The following is a 25,674-nucleotide window of genomic DNA, read 5'->3' as shown; positions in this document are numbered from 1 at the left end:
CCCATATCTCTCAAATCAAGAACGTTAGAGACTTGAAGCACAGATTCTTGCTATAAAATCATATATAACACAGCGTGTTTTTTTTTTCAAAAACCTTAAAAATTTGAGAAAATAACCTAAATAAATAATTCTCAGGGACTATACGAATGGACGAGGTATGTATATTCTACAAAGGGCAGCTAGCTAATTAATTATATATGCCATCCTATTGCTAAAATTAATAATCAGTGCTTTGTACAAAGGGGTTTTCCTACTATAATAATAAAACCAATCAATATAAGACAGCTCCTAAAACATCAGCGGGCAACTATAGACCAATGTGCTCTGTATCGAAGGTTCTCTTAAGAGACATGTAAGTTTGTTAACGTATATTGAAGATTATAAAATAGTCAACATGCCAAAATTATCAACAGAACAAGCCACATTTAAATCATTATGTAAAACAGCCAATTTATATTTTGATCTCTCACAAGCCTTCGATACAATGTATCATTAATTGCTAATAAGAAGGTTGGAAGCTTGTGTGTTAAGAGGAAATGCCTCCACTCTGTATTTTATCTGTAAGAGTTAGTAAAGGAGGATCTAACTAAATGACTCAACTATGATCATAGAATCACTTCATAGGACTGAAAGACCATTAAAAAAAACCGCATCAAAGATTAGAATCATCACATTTTTTTTTCGAAAAACTGTTTTATAATGATGTACGTGTCGTCGTCGCCGTCTGGGACGGCATCCGCCACAATCGAGACAGACTAGACGGGTCGAGACTAGAAGCGCATCCTTAAGAAAATAATAAAACCAATAAGGCCTTAACTAGGTAACTATATACCGAAGAGTAGAAGCTTCTTCATTTGTTCTTTTCTCATTTCATGTGTGTACGTATGTATGTACATTACATACATGGAGATGCGTCTCGTAGGTAGGCCCTGCATGAGGTCAAGGGCGTGCACCTGTAAATTGCGTCATAGTCCGGTCAAGTTATGGAGATTCTAGGTTTTTGATTTTTTTTTTTTTGGTAAACTTGAACCTGGTCATGTGCTAAGGAGTTTTTTGATTTCTTCCATGCATTTGAAATATTTTTACTAATTTCTTCCAGGGTTCAGTTTTCTGGTTTCACAGATTCAGGTTTTTTTTAAAGATTTAATTTTCAAGAATAATGTTTTTATTTTTAAAGGTTCTTGACACAAATAGTGAAATAGTAGATGTCTAACAATGATATTTAACTGAAGAATCTGTGTTTGAATTTTCAAGTCTCTTACTCCGTTGGTTTCAGAGGTACGAGATTGATGTCCTTAATAATGTTCAAAATTTTTATTTTTTTTTTGAAAAAATTAAGGTATTTACTCAATTTATCTCAGAAAAATCTGAGTTTTAGTTCTGAAATCTCTAACTTGTTTAGTTTTAGAGATAGGAGTATTTTGTCTCTAGGAATTTTAAGGTTTTCCAAGGATAATTTCCTAAAATCCTATTTTTTTTTAATGCTGAATTAGGTGTCAAATCATTTTCTTAGAAGAATCTATCTTCCAATTTTCGAATCTTTAACATTCATGATTTCAGAGATATGAGCATATTTTCCCTTAGAACTTTATTGTTTTGAAAGAAATTAGGTGTCAATTGATTTTATTAGAATCTGTGTTCCAATTTTCAATTTTATGACGTCAGAGATATGAGCATTTTGTTTCTCTTTAATTTTATCAATTTCCAAGATGATTTTTTTTTTTTCAAATTATCTAATAGGTGTTAATGGTTTTTTTACGTTTTTAAATTATTTTTTAATTTCTTAATTTGAAATAAATTTTTAGTTCTTCCAGGGCTTAAGAATATTTTTTTATGTTTTCAGGCATTTGGAGTAACTTTTAATTTCTTCCAGGCATTTCATATGATTTTGTATTTGTTCCAGGGATTAAGTATATTTTTTCACATTTTCCAGGTTTCTGGAATCATTTTTTGATTCCTTCCAGGCATTTGAATTTTTTTTGGGTTCAAGTTTCCTGGTTTCAGAGATTCGGGAATTTTTGTATCTCAGGATTTAACTTTTTTTTCGACATTTTTAAGCATAATATTTTTATTTTTAAAAGTTTTTGATAAAAATAATGAAATAGGTGTTAAATAATTTTCTTAGAAGAATTTATATTGAAAGTTTCAAGTCTCTAGCTTATTTTCAAATTATTTTCAAGAATCTATATTCCAAAATATAAATCCTATTTTTTTTAATGCTGAATCAGGTGTCAAATAATGTTGTTAGAAGAGTCTATATTTCAATTTTCGAATCTTAACAACCTTTCATGATTTCAGAGATATGAGTATCTTTTCACGTAAAATTCAATTTTTTTAAAAGAAATTAGATTTCAAATGATTTTATTAGAATCTATGCTCCAAACCAACTTCCAGGACTAATTTTTTTTATTTTTTTTAAATTTTTGGAAAAAATGCTCCTTTAACACCTGTTAAGGGTTTTTTTACGTTTTCTAGGTCCCTGAATTTTTATTTTTTTTTGATTTCTTAATTTGACATAAATTTTTTAGTTCTTCCAGGGATTAAGAATTTTTTTTTTGTTTTTCAGGATTTTGGAGTAACTTTTGATTTCTTCCAGGCATTTCATATGATTTTGTATTTGTTCCAGGGATTAAATATATTTTTTCACATTTTCCAGGTTTCTGGAATCATTTTTTGAGTCCCTCCAGGCATTTGAATTTTTTTGAATTTTTTGTTTGGGTTCAAGTTTCCTGGTTTCAGAGATTGAGGCATTTGTGTCTTTGAGGATTTAACTTTTTTTTTTCGATATTTTTAAGAAAAAGGTGTTAAATAATTTTCTTAGAAGAATTTATATTGAAATTTTCAAGTCTCTAGCTTTAACGCTTTCAGAAATATTAGTATTTTGTCTTTTTTCGATTTTATTTAAAAAAAAATTTTTTTTCAACTTGCAAGACTACTTTTTTAATTTTTATTTTTTTTTCAAAAAAAATCGTAAAGTAGCTATCAAATTATTTTCATAGAAGAATCTATATTCGAATTTTCAAGCCTCTAACTTGCGCGGTTTTAGAGATATGAGCATTTTGTCTCTTTCGATTTTCATTAAAAAAAAACCCAACTTCCAAGACATTTTTTTTTATTTTTTATTCCTTTTTAGGAAAAAATGCTAAAACGTATCAAATAATTTTTCCAGAAGAACTTATATTCCTCTAATCTCTAACTTTCACGCTTTCGGAGATATGAGCATTTGTCTCTTTGTAACTTCATTAAAAAAAAAATCAACTTCCAAGACTAATTTCTTAATTTTAATTTTTTTGTCAATAAAATAATTTCCTTAGAAGAATCTATATTCAAATTTTCATAAATTCAACTTTCACTGTTTCAGAAATATGAGCATCTTATTATCCTTAAAATTTCAAATGTTTTAAAAGAAAATATTCTCAATTGCCAAGACTAATTTCCCAATTTTTAAAAGTTTTTGAAAAAATCCTGAAATAGGTGTCAAATGATTTTATTGGGAGAATCTGTGCTCCAATTTTCAAGTCTCTAATTTTCATGCTTTCAGAGATACGAGCATTTTGTGTCTCTTTAATTTTTTAATTTTTTCAACTTCTACCATTTATTTTTTTAATTTTTCAAACGTTTTTGGAAAAAAAAAACTGAAACACGAATCAAATAAATTTATTAGGAGAATCTGTATTTCAATTTTCCAATCTCTATTTTTCATGGTTTCATAGATATGAGTATTTTTGTGTCTCTTTAATTTTTACGATTTTAATTTTAAGACTAATTTTTTCATTTTTTACATTAAAAAAAAAAAAAGCCGAGAATCTTATTAAATAACTTTATTAAAAGAATCTATGTTCCATTTTTCAAGTCTCTGACTTAAATGGTTTAAGAGATATGAGCGTTCTGTGTCTTTTTATTAAAATTTTTCTAATTTTTCCAACTTCCAAGCATAATTTACTTAATTGTTGTAAATTTTTATAAAAAACGCTGAAGTAGGTGTCCGGTTATATTATTGGAAGAATCTATATATCAATTTTCAAATCTCTAACTTTCATGATTTCAGAGATATGAGCATTTTTCATTCGAATTTCAATTTTTTTGGAAAGAAAATATTTTCAACTTCCGGGACAAATTTCTCAATTTTCAATTATTTTTTTTAAACCCTTAAATATTTATCAAATATTTTTTTTTGAAGAATCTATATTCCAATTTCTATATCTCTATCTTACTCAGTTTCAGAGATATGAGCATTTTACCCCTAAGAATTTTTAAATTTCTAAGTTTAGTTCCTTTAATTCTAAATTTTTTAGCCTTCAATAAATCAATAACATTTATTAATTAAAAAATAGTAAAATTACAGTTTACAAGTTTGTTCAAAAATATATTTGTAAACCTAGGTGCCCTCCATACATGTCCTTATACAAAAAAAATATATATAGATATAAAATCAAATAACAAACGAGCCTACTGTAGTATGTTAAACAAAAAAATAATAAATAAGTAATATATAAATAAAGAAACATATTAAAAGAACTGACTCTATCAAGGAAATCACTCAATAAATCAAAATTAAGAATGAAGGTACGCTATCAAACCTCTTCTAAAAAAAATAATTCATTTCTCGATAAAACCAGGAACTTTCTGCAAAAATATATGCACAAACCCACACTAATTTATTAGAAAAAAAAAAACCACAAATGAATTTCCCACGCGAAAATACCGATTTAACAACAAACAAGGAGGAAGGGGGGAGTAACAAAAAAAAATTAAACCATAATAATCGGGTATTATGGAGTAGAAGAAGAATGAGTTTATGTACTATCACCGGGAGAATTTCGGTAACAATCGTACAATACGACCGGACTAAAAGTCGGCGAAGTAGCAGTAGCAGCAGCAGAAGAAGAAGAAGAAGAAGAAGAAGAAGAAGCTCCTGAAGAGCGTCAGCAGTAGAGAAGCAGTGAGTGAGTGACATTGACTCCGCGAGGAAACACTCGAATCGATCGACGACCCCGCGAATTTCTACGAGAAGAGTTTTTTTTTAAGTTGAGTTTTTTTTAATTTTTAGGGAGTTTTAGTTTTGTTTGTTGGTAAGTGGTTCTGTGTTTTAAAGTTTTCAGTAAAGTTTCAAGGTACGAGGGAATTTGGGTTCATTTATTGACGATAAGTTTTGAATATTTGAATTTTTATTTTTCCAAAAATTTAGGTGCAAATTATTTTCGAAAATGCACCTGAATTTTTTTTTTGAAAATGGTGTTTTGGTGGTGAAGTTTTATCGTGAGTGAGTCATTGTTTTTCTTTGAGTTTTTGGTTTTTATTTTATTATTTGGCGATTTTTGCATTTTTTTTTCTATTTAAATTTAAAAGAAAAAAGTGTTTTATGAGTAAATTTTAATTTTTTTTTGGGTTATATAATTTTTTCAACATGCCGATAACTCAAAAACCAAGAAAGCTAAAACCTTGAAAATTTGTACAAATATTCCTTAGTTAAAATAGTTAGAAACCTATTTCATCATTTTTGGAAAATTGACAGGAAATTTAAAAAAAATAAATTTTTTGATTAATTCAAGTGAATTTTTCCCAATAATTTTTTTCAACATGCTCAAAACTCAAGAACCAATAAAGTTCAAATCATGAAAATTTGCATCAACATTACTCGATTAAAATGATTAGATACCTAGGTCAGTCTTTATTGGAAATTTTACAAGGAGTTAAAAAAAATGTATTTGGGTCAAGTGAATAATTTTCCTTAAAATTTTGACCTTAACTCAAAGTTTTCACCTTCATTAGTGAAAGAAATATGTTTTTCTCGTGGTTTTTTATAAAATTTAAATAATAAATAAATTTAAATAATAAAATACAATATTTTTAATAGACTCTTCTTTATGGCACTGTATCCCATTAATATCTCTTTTTTTTTGTTATGCAGTTTTGTAATAGAACATCTTTAAAAAGTGGAGATTTTTCACAGAGTGCCAATACAATTTTTCCAAATATTAATTATGCCATAATTACACATAATCTGTTCTTCTAGGCAAGTACATTTTAAAAATCAAATTTTCAAAAAAAATCACAACTAATTTTTCTAGGCAATTTAATTAATTATTCCAGGCAGTTGAAGGACCTGTAAAAACCAAGTTTTTCATCTTTAACTACCTGGAAGGTTCTATATATAGTTCAACTTCCTGGAATAAGAAAGTGTTTTCCTATATTGCAACTGCAGGTCTTTCGTATTGAAGTGTACGTTTTAGACAACTACATTCGGAAAAAATTCCCCATTAAATTTTACAATTTATTCCAGGCAGTCTATTAACTTAATTTATATTAACTCAATTTATTTCAATTAACTCAATTTTTGTTCATCGGTTTTATAATAGAACATCTTTAAAAACTGGCGATCTTTTCCAGGATGTCAATTAAATTTTTTTAAATAATAAATATGCCTTTTCCAGGAAATTTTTTAATTAATCATTTTGTATTATTCCAGGCAGTTGAAGAGCCTGTAAGAACCAAGTCTTTCATCTTCAACTACCTGGAAGGATTGTGCATAGTCCAACTGCCTGGAATAAAAAAGTGTTTTCTTATTTTGTTACTGCAGGTCTTTCCTATTGTAGTGTACCTTTCAGACAACTACATTCGGAAAAAAATCGATGTAAGATCTTGCTACTTTTCCAGGCAGGCTTTTCTCAATTAACTCCAGTTTTAAAATAGAACACCTTGAAAAACTGGAGATTTTTTTCAGGATATCTATTCTATTTTTCCAAACAATAGATTTTCCAGTCAATTTAATTAATAATTTCGTATTATTCCAGGCAGTTGAAAACTAAAGAAAAAAAGACTACAAGTGCCTGTAAGAACCAAATTCTTCCTCTCCAATTGCCTGGAAGAAAATAATGTTTTCCTATTTTGTACTTGCGGGTTTTTCCTATTCCAGTATACATTTCAGACAACTTTTCCTATTTTTCCAGACAGTCCGATCCATTAATTCAAGTTTTTTCTTGGGTTTTGTAATAGAACATCTTCTAAATTGGAGACGTTCCCTGGGTACTAATTCTATTTTTCCAAATATTAAAAAATATGATTTTCCAGGCCTTACATTCAAAAAAACCCAACCCAACTATGTTTTCTTTTCGAGGCATAATTAGGAAATTTACACATAATTTGTGTTAAAATGGCAGTTTCTTGGTAAATTCCTACACCATTTTGAATTTTTTATGAATACAATTATAAAAATATTCATTTCAAATTTTTTTATATGTATTTAGTGTTTTTTTCATTCATTTTTTTTTATTTAGAAATTTTCCATACACTTAACCTAAACAGTACCTTAAGTACCATCAAGTGATCCAGCATATTCCAGGCACATAAAAATAATTAAGCTTTTATCGCTATAATATGGTAAAAAAAAAGTCTAAGGAATATACGAAACGGAACATACCTTAAACGTGAACTGCATTATCTTCGGTTCATTACATACCACACGCATCATAATCGTTTGGTCTGAAATGGGGTTTTTATGTGTGAAAATATTGAAAAATTTTTCATTGCTTCATTACTGCCTGAACCAACCTGAAATTGTTGTTTTCTTATGTAATTTAGTTCATTAAGATCCTTCATTGTATGTGGATCTGAGATCTAAGAATATTGATTTTTTCTATCTCCTTTCATTGCTTCATTACCTTATGAATTATCTTGAAATTGTAGTTTAGTAAGCAATAGAACTATATTCTACTTTTTGAGATTTTGTTATTGACTTGGTAATTAAAATATTCTTTCTAGGCATAATTAGGGAATTTACATATTATTTGTTCACATTTTAAAACTCGAATTTTCAAAAAAATCACAATTAATTTTTCTAGGCAATTTAATTAATTATTCCAGGCAGTTGAAGGGCCTGTAAGAACCAAGTTTTTCATCTTTAACTACCTGGAATGATTCTGGATAGTTTAACTGCCTGGAATAAAAAAGTGTTTTCTTATTTTGTTACTGCAGGTCTTTCCTATTGTAGTGTACCTTTCAGACAACTACATTCCAAAAAAATTCCCCATTAAATTTTACAATTTATTCCAGGCAGTCTATTAACTTAATTTATATTAACTCAATTTATTTCAATTATTTCAATTTTTGTTCATCGGTTTTATAATAGAACATCTTTAAAAACGGGCGATTTTTTCCAGGATGTCAATTACATTTTTTAAAATAATAAATATGCCTTTTCCAGGAAATTTTTTAATTATTAATTTTGTATTATTCCAGGCAGTTGAAGAGCCTGTAAGAACCAAGTCTTTCATCTTCAACTACCTGGAAGGATTCTGCATAGTCCAACTGCCTGGAATAAAAAAGTGTTTTCTTATTTTGTTACTGCAGGTCTGTACTCATTGTAGTGTACCTTTCAGACAACTACATTCGGAAAAAAATCGCTATAAGATCTTGCTATTTTTCCAGGCAGTCTTTTCTCAATTAACTCCAGTTGTGTAATAGAACACCTTGAAAAACTGGAGATTTTTTTCAGGATATCTATTCTATTTTTCCAAACAATAGATTTTCCAGGCAATTTAATTAATAATTTCGTATTATTCCAGGCAGTTGAAAGCTAAAGGAAAAAATACTACAAGTGCCTATAAGAACCAAATTCTTCCTCTCCAATTGCCTGGAAGAAAATAATGTTTTCCTATTTTGTACCTGCGGGTTTCTCCTATTCCAGTATACTTTTCAGACAACTTTTCCTATTTTTCCAGACAGTCCGATCCATTAATTCAAATTTTTTCTTGGGTTTTGTAATAGAACATCTTCGAAATTAGAGACATTCCCTGAGTACTAATTCTATTTTTCTAAATAATAAAAAATATGATTTTCCAGGCCTTATATTTAAAAAAAACCCATCCCAACTATGTTTCTTTTCGAGGCATAATTAAGGGATTTACACATAATTTGCTCTTCTAGGCAAGTACATTTTAAAAATCACATCAGAAAATAGTACTGATACAACTTTCCCAATAGTATCAAACGATTCACGAAGTTCCAAGTATTCTAAAGAAGTTGAAAAAATCATTTGAAAATTAATCATTTTTCCAGAAAAAAAATCCAAAGTTTTTAAGCCGTTTTAAGGAATTTTCAGGAAAGGACGTGATTTTAAAGAAATTTTTTCCCACCTTTGAAGAGTCATATCTCAGAAAATATTGCTGGTACAACTTTCCCAGTAGTACCAAACATTTTAGGAAGTCCCAAATATTCTAGGAAAGTTAGAAAAATAATTTAAAAATCAATAGTTTCTTCTGAAAAAAAAAATGTTGGCCATTTTTGGAGCACCCCTAACTTTAAAGGCATTCTTTTTCCCAATTTTGAAGGACCATATCTCAGAAAATATTTCTGTTATGACTTTCCCAGTGATACAAGACGATTTAGGGCATCTTATATATTCTATGAGAGTTGGAAAAATAATTTGAAAGTCAACAGTTTTTTTCAGAAAAAAAATCCAAAGTTTGAGCACCCACAATTTTGAAAGAATTTTCTTCAAACTTTGACAAGTTATATCTCAGAAAATACTCCCGGTATAACTTTCCCAGTAGTACCAAACATTTTAGGAAGTCCCAAATATTCTAGGAAAGTTAGAAAAATAATTTAAGAATCAATAGTTTCTTCTGAAAAAAGATCCAATTTTGGCCATTTTTGGAGCACCCCTACCTTTAAAGGCATTCTTTTTCCCAATTTTGAAGGACCATATATTCCCGGTACAACTTTTCCAGTAGTACCAAACGATTTAGATGGTCTCAAATATTCTAAAAAAGTTGGAAAAATTATTTCAAAATTATTATAATTTTCAGAAAAAAAAAATCAAAATTAGCCTTTTTTGGAGCAACTTTAACTGTAAAAGGGTTTTTTCCAACTTTGAAGAGCCATATCTCAGAAAATAGTACCGATACAACTTTCCCAGTAGCATCAAACGATTCAGGAAGTTCCAAGTATTCTAAAGAAGTTGAAAAAATCATTTGAAAATAAATCATTTTTCCAGAAAAAAAATTCAAAATTTTTAAGCCGTATTAAGGAATTTTCCATATCTCAAAAAAATATTTCTGTTATGACTTTCCTAGTGGTACAAAACGGTTTAGGGCATCTTATATATCCTATGAGAGTTTGAAAAATCAACAAAAAATCATAACTAATTTTTTTAGGCAATTTAATTAATTATTCCAGGCAGTTGAAGGGCCTGTAAGAACCAAGTTTTTCATCTTTAACTACCTGGAAGGATTCTGAATAGTTTAACTGCCTGGAATAATAAAGTGTTTTCTTATTTGGTAGTGCAGGTCTTTCGTATTGTAGTGTACGTTGTAGACAACTACATTAAGAAAAAATTCCCCATTAAATTTTACAATTTAGTCCAGGCAGTCTATTAACTTAATTTATATTAACTCAATTTATTTCAATTAACTCAATTTTTGTTCATCGGTTTTATAATAGAACATCTTTAAAAACTGGCGATCTTTTCCAGGATGTCAATTAAATTTTTTTAAATAATAAATATGCCTTTTCCAGGAAATTTTTTAATTAATAATTTTGTATTATTCCAGGCAGTTGAAGAGCCTGTAAGAACCAAGTCTTTCATCTTCAACTACCTGGAAGGATTCTGCATAGTCCAACTGCCTTTGAAAGAATTTTCTTCAAACTTTGACAAGTTATATCTCAGAAAATATTCCCGGTACAACTTTTCCAGTAGTACCAAACGATTTAGAAGGTCTCAAATATTCTAAAAAAGTTGGAAAAATTATTTCAAAATTATTATAATTTTCAGAAAAAAAAAATCAAAATTAGCCTTTTTTGGAGCAACTTTAACTGTAAAAGGGTTTTTTCCAACTTTGAAGAGCCATATCTCAGAAAATAGTACTGATACAACTTTCCCAGTAGCATCAAACGATTCAGGAAATTCCAAGTATTCTAAAGAAGTTGAAAAAATCATTTGAAAATTAATCATTTTTCCAGAAAAAAAAATCAAAATTTTTAAGCCGTATTAAGGAATTTTCATTCTTTTTCCCAATTTTGAAGGACCATATCTCAAAAAAATATTTCTGTTATGACTTTCCTAGTGGTACAAAACGGTTTAGGGCATCTTATATATCCTATGAGAGTTTGAAAAATCAACAAAAAATCACAACTAATTTTTCTAGGCAATTTAATCAATTATTCCAGGCAGTTGAAGAGCCTGTAAAAACCAAGTTTTTCATCTTTAACTACCTGGAAGGTTCTATATATAGTTCAACTGCTGGAATAAAAAAGTGTTTTCTTATTTTGTTACTGCAGGTCTTTCGTATTGTAGTGTACGTTTTAGACAACTACATTCGGAAAAAATTCCCCATTAAATTTTACAATTTATTCCAGGCAGTCTATTAACTTAATTTATATTAAATCAATTTATGTCAATTAACTCAATTTTTGTTCATCGGTTTTATAATAGAACATCTTTAAAAATTGGCGATCTTTTCCAGGATGTCAATTACCTTTTTTCAAATAATAAATATGCCTTTTCCAGGAAATTTTTTAATTAATAATTTCGTATTATTCCAGGCAGTTGGAGGATAAAGGAGAAAAGACTACAAATGCCTGTAAAAACCAAATTCTTCATGTTCAACTGCCTGGAAGAAAAAAGTGTTTTCGTATATTGTAACTGCAGGTCTTTCTTATTGTAGTGTACTTTTTAAACTACTACATTCGGAAAAATGTCCTATTAGATTTTACTATTTTTCCAGGCAGTTTTTGCTCAAATAACTCAATTATTGTTCTTTGGTTTTTTAATAGAACATCTTTAAAAGCTCGAGATTTTTCGCAATTGGATTTTTCCAAATATTAAATATGCCTTTTCCAGAAAATTTAATTAATAATTTCTTATTATTCCAGGCAGTTGAAGGCTAAAGAAAAAAGACTACAAGTGCCTGTAAGAACCAAATTTTTCACCTCCAACTGCCTGGAAGAAAAAAGTTTTTTCCTATTTTGTAACTGCAGGTTTTGCCTATTCCAGTATACTTTTCAAACCACTACATTTAGAAGAGTTTCATGCAAAAAGTTCAATATTGTCAATACCTCAAACATTTACTCCTCTAGGAAACTATTTAAAGCAAATAAACGAGTGAATCATTCTGAAAACAAAAAACCCTAATTTTTCAGTCCAAATTAATGATGCAACTACCGAAAGTACTTGACTCAATTATCCTCCTTACGATAAACTTTCACTACATTTCTAAATATCGTCATCCCGCAACACAATCGATGGTGATCGAACGTTTCGTACCCATTAGAACATAAATAATGGTCATTTGGAAAAATTCAAAACTGGGTTTCTAGGTACCGATTTATATTATGTGTGTGCAAACATGCATACGTACCGAAAAAAAAAAATGTAAAATGACTACAAATGGCGCGGTTGGTAATATGCTAATAGGGGGGACGTTTACTAAGGCGAGAAGACAAAAACAGTTATGTATGTACAACATCGACGGTGGTCAAATTTAAGACATGACCGTGACCAAGAGGACGACGAGGAGTCGTTAACAGGCTGTTGTTCTTATGAACCGACGTGATGACAGTGAAAAATCTCGTGTGGGTTTTTAGCAAAATACCGCAATTTACTAATTTTTCGGTTACTGTTACAACCACCGCGACCGCAGCATGGAAATTTTATTGTTTTTTTAACCTACTTCAAAGTCGGGACGTTTGTCGATTATTGGCTTATAACTTCTAAAGAGTGCCCCCCATGAAAAAAATTATTTGTGCCTTTTTTATAGCCAGTAAATTTATCTGTAATTTAAGGTCAATTGTATTTTTCTAGGTTCAGTAGATCTCGAGATACAAGAGCTATTAGTCTGGGTATTTATTAATTTCTTCCAGGCAGTTGACCACAGACTGTTAGTCGGTTATTAGGTCGTAATTCCTAAAGGATGCACCTAATGAAAAAAATTGTTGATTCTTTTTTTCATGCCAATGAAATCATCTATAATTCAAAGTTAATTTCATTTTTATAACTCCAATAGGTCTTGAGATACAGAAGCTATAAGCCTGAGTATTTATTAATTTCTTCCAGGCAGTTGATGACAGACTATTAGTCGGTTATTAGCTCATAACGCCTAAAGGATGCCTCATATAAAAAAAATTATGAATTTACTTTTTAAAGCAGATTAAATTGTCTATAATTTAAGGTTAATTGCATTTTTGTAGGTACAATAGATCTTGAGATACCGAAGCTATAAATCTGGGTATTTATTAATTTCTTCCAGGCAATTGACGACAGACTGTTGGTCGGTTATTAAGTCATAATTCCTAAAGGATGAATCTAATAAAAAAAATTACTGATTCTTTTTTTCAGGCCAATGAAATTATCTATAATTCAAGATTAATTTCGTTTTTGTAAGTCTAATAGATCTCGAGATACAGAAGCTATAAGCCTGAGTATTTATTAACTTATTCCAGGCAGTTAATAGCAGATTATTAGTTGGTTATTGGTTGTTTATGAAAAATTATTAATTCCCTTTTTAAAGTCAAAGAAATTATCTATAATTCGAGGTCAATTGCATTTTTGTAGGTCCAACAGATCTCGAGGTACAGAAGCTATAAACCTAAGTATTTATTAATTTCTTTCAGGCAGTTGATGACAGGCTATTAGTCGGTTATTAGCTCATAACGCCTAAAGGATGCCTCATATAAAAAAAATTATAAATTTACTTCTTAAAGCAGATTAAATTGTCTATAATTTAAGGTTAATTGCATTTTTGTAGGTACAATAGATCTCGAGATACAGAAGCTATAAGCCTGAGTATTTATTAATTTCTTCCAGGCAGTTGATGACAGACTATTAGTCGGTTATTAGCTCATAACGCCTAAAGGATGCCTCATATAAAAAAAATTATAAATTTACTTCTTAAAGCAGATTAAATTGTCTATAATTTAAGGTTAATTGCATTTTTGTAGGTACAATAGATCTCGAGATACAGAAGCTATAAGCCTGAGTATTTATTAATTTCTTCCAGGCAGTTGATGACAGACTATTAGTCGGTTATTAGCTCATAACGCCTAAAGGATGCCTCATATAAAAAAAATTATAAATTTACTTCTTAAAGCAGATTAAATTGTCTATAATTTAAGGTTAATTGCATTTTTGTAGGTACAATAGATCTCGAGATACAGAAGCTATAAGCCTGAGTATTTATTAATTTCTTCCAGGCAGTTGATGACAGACTATTAGTCGGTTATTAGCTCATAACGCCTAAAGGATGCCTCATATAAAAAACATTATAAATTTACTTTTTAAAGCAGATTAAATTGTCTATAATTTAGTGTTAATTGTATTTTTGTAAGTCCAATAGATCTCAAGATACAGAAGCTATAAGCCTGAGTATTTATTAATTTCTTCCAGGCAGTTGTTGACAGACTATTAGTCGGTTATTAGGTCATAACTCCTAAAGAATACCTCATATGAAAAAAATTATTAATTAACTTTTTTAAGCAGATTAAATTGTCTATAATATAAGATTAATTACATTTTTGTAGGTCCAATAGATCTCTAGATACCGAAACCATAAGTTTCAGTATGATCATGCTGACGAGATAGCCTTAACCGCCTGGAATAAGTCAATATTTTATGAAATTGTGAAAGAAGTGGCAACATTGGTGGTTACTTGGAGGCGCGGCTTGCGTTCCATTTACTTACATGAGCTGCAAGGTTGCCAAATCAACTTAAAACTATCAAGTATTCTGAGTATTTATTCATTTATTCCAGGCAGTTGAAGATAGGTTATTAGCTCATAAAGGCTCATACCCCCGATGAAAAAAATTATTAATTTCTTTTTTTAAGCTAATAAAATTTGAAAAATTACCTACAATTTAATGTCAAAAGGTAATAAAAACTGTTTGAGCTGGTTACGTATCTCTATCTAACACATTAGAAATCTGGTAGCCAATAATAAAGTAAGTACACTATTATAATTCGATATAAAATGACTCTTCGGAAATTTTATAAATAGTGGCAACACTGCTAAGCCACCTATACAACAAAAGGCTTGAGGGCGTGACTTATTCCTCACTAGCTGCGTAAAGCAACGTTGCCAAGTCAAGTTGCTTTTTTTCAGTATAAAACTTGGCAACGTCAAGTTAACGTGATATTTTTGGATTCTTTTATAATTAAAGAGTGATAGATCCATTCACTTTTAGCATTTTAATGAATTCATAAAAGGCATACCGTTCCCAATACTTCATTGTAATAAAAGAAAATGGGTGCCATCTCTTTCGGCCAAATTAATCCGTTGCAAAATTCGTTATAACGTAACGTCCGTATACAATACAAACCCGAATGATATAATGTTGCACTATTAAATAATCAAGAATCCTTTCAAATTCAACAATAATTCGGAAATTTTCTCAGGGAATTAATAATTTGTATGTAGATTTAACGCGGGCAATCCTAGAATTTATGGTTATTCGAGTAATAAATTTAAAAAATGCTAATTAAATTGTAGATATATCAAAACCTTAGTTGAATCTTTCTTGAAATCTGTCAATGTCACTGTCATCTGTCAGCAAGGATATTTCTGTAAATTGTCCTATTAACGCTGATGAAAGTTCTGAATTGGCATTTTTGACAATTGAATTTTCTTCTCTTCTTCTTTTTCTAGGTGTACTATGGTCTAAGCAACTAAGCGATTTTGTCCAACTTTGTTGCTCTATGTAGCATTGATTTTTTACCTCAACTGTCATTGTCACTGTTACTTGTCAAAAATGTCAACTGTCAATAGCTTGGATCTTAATGACGTAATTGTCAACTCCTGTCAAGGCTGACCATTATTGAATTGTTACTTCAGCTGTCAATGTCACTGTCATTAGATTTCTACTACTTCTTTATGTGACTTCAACTGCCTGTAATAAAAAAAATAATAAATTTCTTGGAAATTAAAGAACACAACCTCCAACATGTAAAGTTTAAGCAATTTCTTACTCTTCCAGGCATTTGAGGTTATACAGGGATTTTTATGCTCTCGATTTTCTTTTTAGAAGTACTTGAATATTTTTTTAAGCATTTTATTACATTCAGACTATTTTGAAGTCCCTTAAGACTCTGTAGACTTCAAGAATATCAGAGGCCTGTAAGGTTAACTGCCTGTAAGAAATTAATTATTAATTCCTGGGAAGAAAGAAGAAACAAGTTTACCAGTCATCTGTCAAATAATTTGAAATGTCAGCTGTCACTACTTTAGTGGAAAGGTTTTTGACGCGTAGACAGTTGAATAATCTTAACCTAACTTTTTAATATTTTGCCACTGACATTATGTAAGTTCAAATGTCAAATGATTGACGAATGACGATGTCAACGATGTCATTCCTGTCAACGCTGACCATTATTGAATCGTTACTTCAGCTGTCAATGTCACTGTCATAAGACTTCTACTACTTCTTTATGTGACTTCAACTGCCTGTAATAAAGAAATGATAAATTCCTGTGAAGAAAATCATGGAAATTCTGAGCAAGGACATAATCTCCAACATGTAAAGTTCAAGCAATTTCTTACTCTTCCAGGCATTTGAGGTTATGTCGGGATTTTTATGCTCTCGATTTTCTTCGTATTAGAGGTACTTGATTCTTCTTTTCAGACATTTTATTACATTCAGAATATTTTGAAGTCTTCAGAGTCTTAGAAGACTTCAAAATATTTCAGAGGCTTTAACTGCCTGTAAGAAATTAATTATAAATTCCTGGGGGGGAAGAAGACAAACGTCTGACAGTCATCTGTCAAATAATTTGAAATGTCAGCTGTCACTACTTTAGTCAAAAGGTTTTTGACGCGTAGACAGTTGAATAACTTTAACCTAACTTTTTAATATTTTGCCACTGACATTATATAAGTTCAAATGTCTAATGACGAATGACGAATGATGAATATCAATGTCATTTAACGTATAGTATAGTATTTGACGTATAGACAATGGATTTTTTTTTTCAAATTAAAGTTTTATATTAGCTGTCACTGTTGTCTGACTATTGTTGACATCTTTACTTCGTCACTGTCATCTGAATTGTCTTAGCTCTGATTAAAATTCTGCTTCGACAAGTTGGTTCCGTTCCTCATTGAGAGCAATTAAATTTTTACATCAAATGTCATTTTCCTGTTACTTGTCAAAAATGTCAACTGTCAACAGCTTGGAACTTAATGATTATAATGTCACTGTTATTTGGCAACGATGTCATTCCTGTCAACGCTGACCATTATTGAATCGTTACTTCAGCTGTCAATGCCACTGTCATTAGACTTCTACTACTTCTTTATGTGACTTCAACTGCCTGTAATAAAAAAATGATAAATTCTTGTAAAGAAAACCTTGGAAATTAAAACTTCTGAGCAAGGACATAATCTCCAACATGTAAAGTTCAAGCAACTTTTTACTCTTCCAGGCATTTGAGGCTATGCAGGGATTTTTATTCTCTCGATTTTCTTCTTATTAGAGGTACTTGAATCTTTTTTTCAGGCATTTTATTACATTTAGACTATTTTAAAGTCTTTTAAGATTTTGAAGATTTCAAGAATATCAAAGGCTTTAACTGCCTGTAAGAAATTAATTATAAATTCCTGGGGGGAAAGAAGACAAGCGTCTGACAGTCATCTGTCAAATAATTTGAAATGTCAGCTATCAGTACTTTAGTAGAAAGGTTTTTGACGCGTAGACAGTTGAATAACCTTAACCTAACTTTTTAACATTTTTCTACTGACGACAATGATGAATGGCAATATCATTTAACGTATTTATCAAATATTTTGGAATGTCATCAGTCTGTTTAGTCGAGTGGTATGTGACGTATAGGCAATGAAAAAATCTTTTCTTCAAATTCTTAACCTTACTTTTTATATTTTAAATTAACTATATATATTTTTCGTTTGACGCTACATCGATGAAAATTCAGAATTTTGACGTTATTGATAATTGAAGTTTTATATTAGCTGTCACTGGTTGTTTAACTATTGATTGGCTATTATTGACATCTTTACTTTAACTGTCAACGGTCACTGGTTCTGTTCCTCATTGAGAGCAATTAAATTTTTACATCTAATGTCATTTTCACTGTTACTTGTCAAAAATGTCAACTGTCAACAGCCTGGAACTTAATGACTATAATGTCACTGTTATTTGGCAACAATGTCATTCCTGTCAACGCTGGCCATCATTGAATCGTTACTTCAGCTGTCAATGTCACTGTCATTAGACTTCTACTACTTCTTTATGTGACTTCAACTGCCTGTAATAAATGCTCTCGATTTTCTTTTTAGAAGTACTTAAATATTTTTTTTAGGCACTTTATTACATTTAGACTCTTTTGAAGTCATTTAAGACTCTTAACTGCCTGTAAGAAATTAATTATAAATTCCTGGAAAGAAAAAAGAAACAAGTTTACCAGTCATCTGTCAAATAATTTGAAATGTCAGCTGTCACTACTTTAGTGGAAAGGTTTTTGACGCGTAGACTGTTGAATAATCTTAACCTAACTTTTTAATATTTTGCCACTGACATTATGTAAGTTAAAATGTCAAATGACTGACGAATGACGAATGTCAATGTCATTTAACGTATTTATCAAATATTTTGGACTGTCAACTGTCTCTCTTTAGTCTAGTAGTATTTGACGTATAGGCATTAGAAAAATCTTTTTTTCAAATTCTTCACTATATATATTTTTCGTTTGACGCTACATCGAATTTTGACGTTATTGATAATTGAAGTTTCATATTAGCTGTCACTGTTGTTTGTCAACAATGTCATTTCTGTCAATTATTAATTATTGCATCTTTACTTTAACTGTCAATGTCACTGTCGTCTATCAGCAATGTGAGATCTGTAAATTGTCTGATTATATAAAATTCTGCATTGACATTCTTGACGATTTAAGAAAATTAATTAAGTTTTTACGCCAAATGTCATTGTCACTTGTACTCATCCAAAATCTCACACTATCAGATGCTCTAGTCGAGCGAAACATGTAACCTTCGTTATTTTATTAAATGTATTTGTGATGCTGTAGATTTCGTGTTTTTTACCTTTTATAAAAACTTATCCAAAATGTCAACTGTCAACGCTGATGACAGTTTGGTATGATTATTGAATCTGTACGTCAATGTCACTGTCATCTATCAACGATGCTATTCCAGTAAATAATCGAAGGAAATCCAGAATTTTAAGGTCATTGATAGTTAAAATTTTACGTTAACTGTGTTTGTTATTAAATTTTGAATAACTTTAACCTAACTTTTTAAAATTTTTCCATTGACACAAATTCAAATGTCAAATGACTGACGAATGACAATGTCATTTAACTATCACTGTCACTGTCATCTGAATTGTCTTAGCGCTGATTAAAATTCTGCTTCGACAAGTTAGTTCTGTTCCTCATTGAGAGCAATTAAATTTTTACATCAAATGTCATTTTCACTGTTACTTGTCAAAAATGTCAACTGTCAACAGCCTGGAACTTAATGACTATAATGTCACTGTTATTTGGCAACGATGTCATTCCTGTCAACGCTGACCATTATTGAATCGTTACTTCAGCTGTCAATGTCACTGTCATTAGACTTCTACTACTTCTTTATGTGACTTCAACTGCCTGTAATAAAGAAATGATAAATTCCTGTGAAGGAAAACTTGAGAAAGACTTCAAGAATATTAGAGGCTTCAACTGCCTGTAAGAAATTAATGATAAATTCCTGGGAAGAAAGAAGAAACAAGTTTACCAGTCATCTGTCAAATAATTTGAAATGTCAGCTGTCACTACTTTAGTGGAAAGGTTTTTGACGCGTAGACAGTTGAATAATCTTAACCTAACTTTTTAATATTTTGCCACTGACATTATATAAGTTCAAATGTCTAATGACGAATGACGAGTGATGAATATCAATGTCATTTAACGTATAGTATAGTATTTGACGTATAGACAATGGAATTTTTTTTTTTTCAAATTCTTCACATTATATATTTTTCGTTTGACGCTACATCGAATTTTGACGTTATTGATAATTGAAGTTTTATATCAACTGTCACTGTTGTTTGTCAACAATGTCATTTCTGTCAATTATTACTTATTGCATCTTTACTTTAACTGTCAATGTCACTGTCATCTATCAGAAATGTGATTTCTCTAAATTGTCTGATTATATAAAGTTCTGCATTGACATTCTTGACGATTTAAGAAAATTAATTAAGTTTTTACGCCAAAAGTCATTGTCACTTGTACTTATCCAAAATGTCAACTGTCAACGCTGATGACAGTTTGGTATGATTATTGAATCTGTACGTCAATATCACTGTCATCTGTCAACGATGCTATTCCATTCGAATTTTAAGGTTATCGATAGTTGAAGTTTTACGTTAACTGTGTTTGTTATTAAATTTTTTTAATGCTCGTTAAACAACGGTATATCGACGAAGAAATTCTCGCTTCGGTTGACCAAAGATGTAAATTACAAGATCGTATTTGCTTATCCGCTCGGAACTGAAAATCCATTCGGTCTCATACCGTATTAATAAAAGAGAGAAAATTTTAATATTTAATTTTTTTTTATTACAGATAAGGAACTAGAGCGGGCATGCGCCTAATACACTTGATCCTACTTGGCATATTATTGACCATATGCCAGGCAGGTGACGAAGGAAATGACACTGAAAGCGATACTTCCAGGAAAATCCTCGGATCCAGGTATGTAAAATATCCGACAAAAATTTTTTGATACGAAAATTCCACACTGTTGGGCGCCAAAAAATCCACTTCACTCCACCCAGTTAATCCAGTTTTATAAAAAAAAAACTATCCGTATAGGGACCTACATTAGTACTCTTTTATGAATTCATCCCTTTCCTGTATTATTATTTTTTTTAATTTAATCTATAATTTGTTCCACACTGTTGGGCGCCAAAACTGCAGTACAAAACTCGTTTCAAAATAACATTTTGGGCAAGTATACGCGAAAATCACTTCAATTAATCCACTTTTATATTATAATTCATTGCATAGGGATTCAAGCTATTATAGTACTCCTCAATAAATTAACCTTTTTATTTTTTAAACTTGTCTGGTTAAACCACTGGTGAAAGTATACTTCTACGCTACCCTTAGGTTAATTAATTGAACCCATTCGCATCCGTAATAATAATAATTGTTTAAATAGACCAGATATTTCTCAATGTAATTGCAACGGTGTTAAAGAACGGTTTGGCCCGAATAAGATCCACTCTATTACGCAAATAAATCACAAAAAGTGAATTCGAGCGGAGTTCTATAAGAGAGGGCCGCCGGCCGTATTATTTCCATCAAAACCGGATAAAAATCTATCCGCAAACACCTTTTAGGTACCAATTTATTTACACGCCGATATAAGTGGGTCATAGATTTACCAAAGAACAGGTGATTGTTGTCTTATAATGCTAGAGTAACTAAACGAAATATTAAACAGTTTACAGTTACTATGGACTTGTATGTCGAATCACATAGCGTACTGTTTTGGGCTTTTTATTTGCCCACGCATCGATTTTTACGGTACCTCGTGCTATTCTTCAATCAATTGCTAACTTGACGTAAACGTATTGGAATTTATTTTGTTTTAATTTATTCGGGGTTTTTTTTGTAAACGTGGCAACGCGGTTATTGGCCGAACAAGTATTCTAACGTGTTCAAAATGCAGCAGTGTTGCCACTGCTTTTAACATTTCTTAAATTATGTATTTATTCTAGGCAGTTGAAGATTTCGGAGCTGTTATTACTCAAGGCAGTTGACATGTAATCAAAGCAAGGGTGCCAAATCACAGTTTCTAGGAGACTTTCAATTCTGTCAATTTTCAGTAATATCTAATTTTTTACAGGCAGTTGTATTTTTTAATAGGAAACCAATGGTAAAAATTTTTTTACCAAAGAAATTAGGAAAAACTGTTCATAGGTTTTTCTCAAATTTCTGGAAAACTATTGGACTTATTCATTATTTTTCTGTTGCACGTTGACATACTAAACAACTTTTATTTTAGCAGTTTTTTATCCGTCCAATAGTTTTTGAGAAAAAAAAAATAAAAACCAAATTTATGAACATCTTCCCCATGGTAAATTTTTTGATTTATTTGAGGAAAGCTTTGTGGGAAAAGCGGGTGTAACTTTTTCCAGGTACATTTTTTAAAAGAGTTTTATAAGATTTTTGGAGGATTTATCAATTTACAAAAAAATTTTTTTTTCCAATATTTTAGCTAAAAATTTTCCAATTTCTCAAAAATCAATTTTCAATCTCTTTCTCAAAAAGTTTTTCTCAAATTTCTGGAAAACTGTTGGACCTAAAAATTATTTTCCTAGTGCATCTGTTAGACATTGACATTCCAAACAACTTTTGTTCAAATAATTTTTTTCTCCAACGAATAGTCTTCCAGAAAAAAATAATAAAAACCAAAATTATAAACATTTTCCTATGGGATTTTTTGAGGCAAGACTTTTTTAGGTAAATTAAGTATAACTTTTTCCAAGTACATTTTCCAAAAATATTTTATAAGACTTTTTTAAAGTTTTTTAAGCGATTTATCGATATAAAAAATTTTTTCAATTTTTCACAAAAATTTATTTTAATTTTTCTTCCAAAAGTTTTCAAATTTTTTAAAAATCTCCTATAACTTTTTTATCTTAAGATTTACGACTAATTCTTATTCTATATGATTTATTGTGTTTTTAAATAGAAAACCAATGCTAAACAAAAATCTTTAATATTCCCATTAGTTTTTGAGAAAATTAGGAAAAACTTTTTAGAAGTTTTTCTTAATTTTCTAGAAAACCGTTTAGCCTAAAAATTCTTTTTTTATTGCATCCGATGCGCATTGGCATTCTAAAAAACTTTTGTTCTTATAATTTTTTTTTCCGTCTATTTGTTTTTCAGAAAAAAAATAAAAACTGAATTTATGGACATTTTCCTTTACGTTTTTTTGAGAAAGATTTCTTTTGGGGATTTTGATATAACATTTTTTCGGGACATTTTTTAAAAAAGTTCTATAAGACTTTCTCGAAGCTTTTTGACCAATTTATCGATTTCAAAAAAAAAATTAATTTTTTAAAAAAAATTTAATTTTGAAGTCATTCATCCAAAAATTTTCCAACTTTTGAAAAATCTGTTATAACTTTTTTATTTTTAAATTTACGACTAAATCGTATTTTATATGATTTGTTGCATTTTTGAATAGAAATCGAATGCTAAAAGAAAATTTTCAATATTTCTATTAGTTTTTGAGAAAATTCGGAAAAACTATTTAGAGGTTTTTCTCAATTTTCCGGAAAACTGTTGAAAGTAAAATTTATTTTTTTATTGCAGCTGATGCGCATTAACATTTCAAACAACCTTTGTTCAATGAATTTTTCTCTCCATCCATTAGTTTTCCAGAAAAAAAATAAAAACCAAAGTTATGAAGATTTTTCCCTTCGAGTTTTTTGAGGAAGACCTTTTTGGGAAAATTGAGTATAATTTTTTTCTGGTAAATTTTTCAAAAATGTTTTATAAGACTTTTTTGAAGCTTTTTGAACGATTCATCGATACCAAAAAAAATTTTTATTTTTTTTTGAAAAAATTAAATTTTTAAGTTTTTATCCAAAAATTTTCCAATTTTTAATTTAATCTTCCATAACTTTTTTATTTTGAAATTTACGACTATATGGTATTCTATAGGATTTGTTGTATTTTTAAATAGGAATCGAATGCTGAAACAAAATTTTCAATATTTCTATTAGTTTTTGAGAAAATTAGGAAAAACTATTAAGAGGTTTTTCTCAATTTTCCGGAGAACTGTTGAAAGTAAAATTTATTTTTTTATTGCAGCTGATGCGCATTAACATTTCAAACAACCTTTGTTCAATGAATTTTTCTCTCCATCCATTAGTTTTCCAGAAAAAAAATAAAAACCAAAGTTATGAAGATTTTCCCTTCGAGTTTTTTGAGGAAGACCTTTTTGGGAAAATTGAGTATAATTTTTTTCTGGTAAATTTTTCAAAAATGTTTTATAAGACTTTTTTGAAGCTTTTTGACCAATTTATCGATTTCAAAAAAAAAAATTAATTTTTTCAAAAAAATTAAATTTTGAAGTTTTCATCCAAAAATTTTCCAATTTTTGAAAAATCTGTCATAACTTTTTTATTTTGAAATTTACGACTAAATGGTATTCTATATGATTTGTTGTATTTTTAAATAGAAATCGAATGCTGAAAGAAAGTTTTCAATATTTCCATTAGTTTTTGAGAAAATTTGGAAAAACTATTAAGAGGTTTTTCTCAATTTTCTGGAAAACTGTTGAAAGTAAAATTTATTTTTTATTGCAGCTGATGCACATTAACATTTCAAAAAACTTTTATTTAATGAATTTTTCTCTCCATCCATTAGTTTTCCAGAAAAAAAATAAAAACCAAAGTTATAAAGATTTTCCCTTTGAGTCTTTTGAGGAAGACCTTTTTGGGAAAATTAAGTATTATTTTTTTCTAGTAAATTTTTCAAAAAAGTTTTTTAAGACTTTTTTGAAATTTTTTGGAGGATTTATCGATTTTTAAGAAAAAAATATATTCTTTAAAAAAAAAATTTTTTCCAATTTTTCCTAAAAATGTTCCAACTTTTTAAAAATCTTCCATAACTCTTTTACTTAACGATTTACGGCTAAATGTTATTCTATATGATTTGTTCTATTTTTGAATAGAAATTCAATGCCAAAAGAAAATTTCAATATTCCCATTGATTTTCGAGAAAATTAGAAAAAACTATTTAGAGGTTTTTTTCCAATTTTCTAAAAACAGTTAGATCTAAAAATTATTTTTTTACTGCTTTTGATGCGTATTGACATTCCAAACAACTTTTGTTCAAACAATTTTTTTCTGCATCCATTAGTTTTCTAGAAAAAAAATTAAAACTATGGACATTTTTCCTTTGGATTTTTTAAGTATTTTGGAGTAATTTTCTCAAAATGTATTAATTTTTAAGGCTTTTAAGGGCATACATATTACAAAAAAATAGTGCATTATGCTTCTGTGACGACAAAGGCCATATATTACTTAATTCCCCATTAAAAACTATCGTAGCAAGTAGTGCCATAATGTTTGACCATATGGGCAAAAGTAGTGTCTAAACATCCAAACATCCAAGGCCAAGGAATAACCTAAAATATGAAGAAATTCCACTAAGTTTCCTAAAACTCGAAAGTAGGTTTGTAATGTTAATAAAAGAAAAAACAATTTCCATATTAATACACGTCGTGTATTTAAGAAGAATTTAATTGGTCACGGGTCGTAGAATCTCCTCAAGTAAAACAGAATAATTACCTATATGTCTTGGTATGACATGCACCAGAGGTAAGAACCAGAAAATAATAATAAGCACCGCACGCAGATGACACAAAAGAAATGTTCCCAAGAAACGGTTAATTCCACGATCCGATAACAGTAAAAATAAATAACAACAAGAAAATCACAAAAACCGCATCGCATTTTTTCTAATAATAATAATAATCTGATTCCTCTTTTTTCTCTCTAATACTTTGTCTTTAATTAAGCAGGTAATTTAGCCTCGTTAGGCATGGGAAACTGGTTAATTTATAACCTAGAAACAGTTTTGATGATATAATAACGACTATATTTTTCATGTAATTACATAAATATTTAATCCGTTATTTAATTCCA

General features: G+C 29.5%; 1 protein-coding gene across 2 annotated transcripts in view; it reads left to right on the top strand.

Annotated features, from left to right (window-relative positions):
* The first annotated feature begins 4,918 nt into the window (after window positions 1-4,918).
* Window positions 4,919-25,674, top strand: part of LOC126736526 (mucin-5AC) — a 31,940-nt gene continuing 11,184 nt past the window's right edge. Inside the window, exons 1-2 of one of the 2 annotated variants that reach the window (XM_050440914.1) lie at window positions 4,919-5,072; window positions 20,570-20,698. In XM_050440914.1, coding sequence (XP_050296871.1) covers window positions 20,589-20,698 — 110 coding nt within the window. In that variant the 5' untranslated portion in view covers window positions 4,919-5,072; window positions 20,570-20,588. Of the gene's footprint in view, window positions 5,073-20,362; window positions 20,510-20,569; window positions 20,699-25,674 lie in introns of those variants that run through there. The other variant, XM_050440915.1, reaches the window with a different exon arrangement.

This window comes from Anthonomus grandis, chromosome 5, assembly GCF_022605725.1.
Source record: "Anthonomus grandis grandis chromosome 5, icAntGran1.3, whole genome shotgun sequence".
NCBI lineage: Eukaryota > Metazoa > Arthropoda > Insecta > Coleoptera > Curculionidae > Anthonomus > Anthonomus grandis.
The sequence above is the reverse complement of the archived record's forward strand: the minus strand, read 5'-3'. Positions and strand labels throughout refer to the sequence as shown.